We start from the raw sequence: 6941 nt of genomic DNA, 5'->3' as shown, positions 1-6941 counted from the left end.
TGGGGTACCTTGGAAACTTTGGGATCTTGATGGATGAGTGATGGACAATAGCATGATTCGTTAACTGAAATGGTGTTAAGAGAGAAAGCACAAGATGCCAGAGGCAGAATTTGGTCATTCTCGGTTACAATTTATTTCCTTTAGAATACATTACAAAATACAACTGGAGAAATGTCAGGATACATTTGTATACAAAAGAATATTACAAATGTCCAATCCATAAGGAGTTGCTTGCATTTTGGATTTAATAATCTGACATCATATATTTTAAAAAGTGTTAACCACTCCGACCTCTTGATTTTAGTTGTGTGCAAATAAAACAACAAAAGCCAGTAGAATATCACAAAGTGAACATAACATACAACAGAGTAAAAAGCAGAAAATAACAGCTGTAGACATGAGTGAAGTGGCAGAGTGGGGAAAAACACTGTCAATGTCTAACTTCCAGAGAAGACCAAAGGTGTGGAATTACTTGTCCTGTATATTGCAGATGAACATCACTATAGATGACAGTCCCATGGCACTGATTCCATCAACTATCCCTCAAGTGTCACTTCTCCAACACAAACACTGTTTTCACTCACTTCCACAAGTGACTGAAGCCCTGTGCAAATGTTTCACATTAAAAGCCTACTGGCAGCTAGCAATTTATCCTATTAACATAAAATATTGGTAAATAAAAGCAATTTCACAAAAAGTAACTGAAAACAGTATTTATTTTGAAAGAAACTACCCAATAGCATAGGTATAGGATACTTTGCTATAGAAATGTGCAATATACTGAATTTGTCAGGTAGACAGGGTTCAGTTTGCATTAACAGCAAATTGAAAGTGATCACATGGTAAAATTGGGAGGATTCTTCTTAAATTCTGAAATATTTTCAGAAAACGGGGGAAATTAGGAATCAAGTCTTTTCCGCTTGTTTAAAAAAGGCTCTGCCCCAGTAGCAGTTAGAAATTAAGACCTGTTACCATTTCAGAATTTACAGTAACTTTCTAAAGGACAATAATATTTTATTTACCCTTTAATCCCCAGTCAAATACAGCGTATTTGACAGTACACTTTGATTTATTTCAATCACAGTTTTGTCACTTTAAGGCCAAGTTAACTCAGTCAACTTTTATTAATTAACAAGCAGGTATAAAACACTCATGGTCGTTGGTCTCATTATGTTTTTATACTGCAAACAATTAAACTCTGCTTTTTAATTGAAAATTGTATGAAATATCACAGGTTCATAAAAAAGAAAAGCGAGTCCATAAAAAGTTTGTTAGTTCTAACTTTGGAATTTAAGGAGAGTGAAAAACATACAGAATGAAAGACAAGCACAGTCACACTGCAAGCCACGGAAGTCTTCCAACAGTTAGTTAGGCAGGCATTCGTCTGATTTCGACCACCAGCCACAGAGGAGCTTACTGTACTGGAGTAAGAGTATGAGCAGGAGAGATGTTCCCTTCTCGTCATGTTCTCTTAATTTCAGCTTTATTGAGTCCTAAACTCGAGATTACAGTATTTCTATTTGAAAGCTAAAAGCTATAATGTCGAACTTAAATGTATATACATGTATTCCCCTTTTCCATAGCATTTGACCTTCCTTTTTTTCTTTAGCCTGGTTTCATCCCTACAACTCCCCAGTCAACTGTGCCTACCTTGGTGGAAACAGCCACAGGGATGTTTTTCTTAGCCGTGTTTATTTCCCTCCTTCCCTCCTGATCCTGCGTCACCTGACACTCTATAAAAGGCAGCAGCCGCTTTTCTTGCCTCGTCTCTTGGCCTGCAGTGCTGCCCTGGTGGCCATCTCAAACACCTCCCTCACGCCATCCTTCGTCTTGGCCGAGCACTCCAAGTAACCAAAAGCATTGATCCGGTTAGCCATTTCCCTCGCCTCATCAGACTTCACTGGTTCCTGTGTGGCAAAATCAAAAAAGAAAATAAGTTCAATGGGATGACTTGATGGTTTGATCTCTTCACATCTTTCTATCTTTCTAGCAGCTGATACATGCAGTGAATATGTTGGCTTGTGCATAGAGTTTACAGCACCGATGCTGCACCTCGTCAGAATCACAGAAATCATTCATAATGATGTGACCTAGATATTTCACTTGGTTCTTTCTTTAGGACTCGGCCTGTTCAATAGAATGAGAGAAAATTAAGTCTCTGGATCCAACACTCTTTTTAAACATGTCATAGGCTTGTACAGTTGCTGTAAACCAGCACTGTGAGGAGACAAGACAACTAAATCATTTCGTGGCCAAAAATGCTGTTATAAACTTTACATATATATAAATATTTTTTTCCCTTTTAATGAATTAATTGTATTAAACATCAGCCCTGATCATAAATACCAAATATTCATTCATTTTTATTATTTCAACTCCAGTTTGACACCATCGGTTTTTATGCTAACTATATAAAAACAAAACACAGAAAATGTCATATTTTCCCTTGACTACATGATAATGTCATTATTTTTGGAAGGTTAACAGAGCCTGGCATATGTCACTGATGTTCACTAACATTATTTTTGCATAATTATTTTGCTGATTAGCAACACACACACACAGATGCACAAACACACTTACACATACACAGTTACAGTGAAAGCTTAGCATGCTGTAACTCATACAGATATTCACAGCAAAATGTAGGTTTCACACATCATTTCACTTGCATACATTAGGTTTATGGGTTCCATTATACAGAAATAGTGCCACTACAGGAAATACTATGTATTTTACCTTTATGCCAAATGATGGAAAATGGGTCAAAATATAAAATATAACTTTGAAGCCAGGACTTCAGAATGAAATAATAAAAATGTGTAATGCATGATTTTATGGTTTCATGGCAAAGAGATAAAAAGCAGTTATAATGGGTTCCAATGGGGCTTTTTTTTGTGCCACAAAGGTGATAAAAGGTTGTATTTTTTTACACAAATTTTAAAATCTGCAGAAAATACACATCTTTTGAAAGTCCCGAGTCATATGCATTAACACAGTGAGAATTATCAAAAAAAGAAAACTTAAATGGCCAAAGATGTCCACAAGGTGCCCTAAGGGTTAACAATGCTATCCCCACCATACAGCCAGTCCTTAACTCTATTAACTGTTTGGAGAGACCATCCATATACAGAGTGAAGTGGACTGGTGAGAATATTCCACCTTGTCAAACCTGATTGTTACTAGAGTGTGCAGATAAACATTTACTATCTTGTATAGCTTTGCAGTGAGAACCAAAAGTGCAGAAAATGGAGGACTCCTCACTCTTACAGTTTCACAAACAGTTTCCCATGATTAACTCAGTCAATTTGATGCATTTTGAGATAAGTAACCTTTGGGATTATAATGAAATTCAGTCTAAACAAACCCCCATAGGTTTGAATTTGTATAAGCTGCAGAATGAGCACAGTTAAGTACAGGCCTCACTCACCTGTTTCATCTTGGCTAACTCTCGACGGGTGTGTTCATCATTCCGCAGGTCTTTCTTGTTTCCCACCAGAATAATAGGCACATTGGGACAGAAGTGTTTGACCTCTGGAGTCCACTTCTCTGGAATATTCTCTGCATCGGGCACAAAGTGTCCATGTTGAATGTGGAGCAAATGGTACATTTGTCAAAACCAATGGCAGGAAAGAAATCTCACCTAGGCTGTCGGGGCTGTCGATGGAGAAACACATGAGGATGACATCTGTGTCTGGGTAGGAGAGAGGCCTCAGCCGGTCATAGTCCTCCTGTCCTGCTGTGTCCCAGAGAGCCAGCTCCACCTACAGGGGTCGAGGACATTAATGCTTACATACTTCACAACACCACCATATCTGCATCACAATTAAATGCTACAGGGCTCAGTTACAAGGTTTGTGCCCTAGATTCTGACAACATGAGATAGATTCAAAGACAACCAGGAAAACAGCAGAAAGGTTGGATAGAACAGTTGTTTGACAAAAAATTGTTCCGGTACACAACAGTCAATTTTCCATTTCTGTTGATGTACAGGTTAAACAAGTTATTATTGAGCTTTGTTCAGTTTGTTAAAAATCCATCAAAATGTCAAACTGGTGATTTATTATCAGGTTTAAAAGCCATGGCTCAAAATCAGGAAAAGTATTCAGATTCAGACATCAGGCAGATTCTGGGTGAGGGAGAAGCTTTGAAATACAACTAAACTAAAATCCAGAGGCACTTTTAATCTTAAAACATTTTCTTGAAAATATTTCGCCCAATTGGATGGCAACGTTGACGTTCGATCCAGCGGTCAATGTGGATTCTACATACTGTGTATATATGTCTAGATAGATTACTTTATTCATAGATTACTTTATTCATCCCCGAAGGGAAATTAAGTCTATGTACAAATCCGCCAGGCCAATATACAACCCAATGTTACCTTCTTCCAGATGTGTTGGTATCAGTGTACATGTTTAGAGATAAGTGAGATGAAATGACAGAATTTCACAAACAAGTTTATCATTTAAAAATAGCGTCTCTATGTTCATATATCATTGACAAAAAAGATGAAGCATTGCACAAGCATTAGTTTAAAACATATTACTAACATTTGATATATTGTTAGCATTTTTTGTTTTTAACTGTCCAATATAGTATCATCCTTAAAAACCAAGTGCAGCGCAGGTTATATTATGAAACAAACCTTCAGGGTCCGAGGCTCAGTCTACACACCCTATGCTGTGTTAATTGACTCATGACAAAAAGAAAGAAATGTGACATTATAATAAACAGCTTACCTGTTTACCATCCACCTCAATATCTGCCACATAGTTTTCAAACACAGTGGGCACATAGACCTCAGGGAACTGATCTTTGCTGAACACTATGAGGAGACAGGTTTTGCCGCAGGCTCCATCACCGACTATCACTAGTTTCTTTCTGATTGCAGCCATTTGAAAGAATGAAGAAAGACATGTACTCTGTTATTGATTCTGTGCATTCAGAGCAAAAACAACCCTGCAGGGTGAGGAGCTTGATTGGTGTACAAGCACAATGATGAAATAGGACAGGATGATAGTTTTAAGATGGTGTGAGGTATGGATCCATGAAACACTGTCAGGAAACACTTAACAAAACTCTGGAAACCTATTATGGCCACAATCATTTCATCTCCTGCTTTTTCAATATGTGGAATTAAACTCCTTTTGACAAAAATAATATCAACCAGAAATGTTTGCTTGATGATGCAAATTCACAATATAGATGATGCCATGGCTCTTTACAGAGTAAGTTTGAGACCTGACAAAATTATAGAGTAACTCAACAGTTCCTGCAAAGAGAAGCTCCCAGGGAGAAACGAGGTAGAGGGGGCATCTGCCAATCAGACAGTGAACTTTGACTATTTCATCTGTCTAATGTATCTGCATTTATATGTGCGTGTGCGCCACTGGTGTCAGATTGTATCGAATGATATTCCCCAACACGAGTTGCTATGTGTGTGCACTTTAGACAAGAGGTACAAGAGATCTAGTTGTGGCATCATGGACATGTGAAAAACTGTATTCAGGGTATGCTCCAGTATTTCAGTGTACTCCACCAGATATTTACAATGTTTCACTTAGGGCCAAAGCATTTTACTGACCAACAATGACTTTCAAATTAGTTTCTGGCATAAAACAAATGAAACACTATAGGTATGATATAACATAGTGCATGGAAAAAAACATGTGGGGTGAGGCCTCATTTCTGATTAGAAGAAAAAGTCATGACAATAACACTCGAACATGATCATTTCCAGAACGACTAGTATCAAACCAGCTAATTCAAAACTGAGACCTTGGATTGCATTCTGGATTTGGTGTTTACATGCTGATAAAATAAGATCAACCAATTTAATAGTCTGAAGTTATTAGGTTATGACTGTCGCCAATTTTCATCCAGAGCAGGAAATGGTAATCTCCGAATATAATCTCTGACAGCAGCTTTCAAACTGTGCCTCAATAAAATCCCGTCAAACCAGATGTAGAGGTTTAGTGGGTGGCGTTCTCTCACATGACACCGTATACCTCCATTAAGTCTGTAACCACCCAGCTTCATCCGTGTTTATACACTGCTGTCAGTGTAGCTCCTCAGCTAGCTGGTGTTTCAGGAGTGTTTGCCAAGTTTACGTTGCGTTAGAGCTCCACTTCCTCACTGCTGTTTACCTCTCATGTAAAGAACCATCACATCTGTCAACCTAACCTCTGGTGAACCACTTCAGATTGAATATAATTGACGACCTAATCTCCTTTATTTTTAATCTAAAATATCTTTTGGCCTGTGTGAATCAGTGAAGTAGCAGCTAACTTGTAGCTAACAGCAGTTCAGTAAGGACACTGAAGTGTTAGCTAGCTAACTTGGCTGAGTTGACCGGTACAGTTAGCCTGTCGTCAGACACAAAACATTGTCACACCGCGATATGTTGTTTAAACCCGGCAGCTGGCTCAATCTCAAAGAGCTTTTACAGGACAGTTTGCCTTTTACCCATTCATATGAGGGGCCATTCAGGGTTCAGTATCTTGCCCAAGGACACTTTGGCATACAGATGGAGAAGACTGTGATCAAACCAATGACATTCTGGTTGGAGGACGACCGCTCTTCTCCTCAGCCACAGCCATAGCCACACATACACTTTGGTCCCTGAGGTCAGATGGAGGGTTTGCCCTTCAGGTGTTATGTAGAACATGAACCTTGTCATTACGACAGGAAGAGTTTTGATACTACTGTAGGCATGTAAAATCAAGCCCCTCTAGATATGGGGTGCCGTTTGTAAAGCAGCTCACGCTTAAAATAACAGCAACATTTTGTCACATTTAGCTTCAAACCATGTTTAAAAAACTGGTGTGAATTTTTGAGAGTCACTTTTTTGCACATTTACAACAATATTTGTCAACTTAGAGATATTTTAAATATTTAAATCCAAATGTTAAATGTTACACTTAAATGTTAAATGTTAA

At 38.2% G+C, this 6941-nt stretch overlaps 1 protein-coding gene across 1 annotated transcript; it reads right to left on the bottom strand.

The window, feature by feature from the left end:
- Positions 1-1302: 1302 nt before the first annotated feature.
- Positions 1303-4916, bottom strand: LOC138410449 (rho-related GTP-binding protein RhoA-C). Its single transcript, XM_069526189.1, has 4 exons — positions 4743-4916; positions 3644-3764; positions 3431-3561; positions 1303-1907 (listed from the first exon to the last, which is right to left on the bottom strand). The coding sequence occupies exons 1-4, from the start codon at positions 4896-4898 to the stop codon at positions 1734-1736; spliced, it is 582 nt and encodes a 193-aa protein (XP_069382290.1). The 5' UTR covers positions 4899-4916; the 3' UTR covers positions 1303-1733.
- Between the last annotated feature and the right edge of the window lie 2025 nt (positions 4917-6941).

The sequence above is a fragment of the Paralichthys olivaceus genome, chromosome 6 (assembly GCF_024713975.1).
Source record: "Paralichthys olivaceus isolate ysfri-2021 chromosome 6, ASM2471397v2, whole genome shotgun sequence".
In the NCBI taxonomy this organism is placed as follows: Eukaryota; Metazoa; Chordata; class Actinopteri; order Pleuronectiformes; family Paralichthyidae; genus Paralichthys; species Paralichthys olivaceus.
Note: the sequence above shows the minus strand (reverse complement) of the source record. Positions and strands in the feature narration are given on the sequence as shown.

Bases quoted from the DNA above. Each gene is read 5' to 3' on its own strand.
- LOC138410449 (XM_069526189.1), bottom strand. From the start codon at position 4,898: ATGGCTGCAATCAGAAAGAAACTAGTGATAGTCGGTGATGGAGCCTGC. The intron at 3,562-3,643 runs GTGAGATTTCTT...TGCCCGATGCAG, and splicing joins CGACAGCCCCGACAGCCTAG to AGAATATTCCAGAGAAGTGG. The intron at 1,908-3,430 runs GTGAGTGAGGCC...TTTGCCACACAG, and splicing joins AGTTAGCCAAGATGAAACAG to GAACCAGTGAAGTCTGATGA.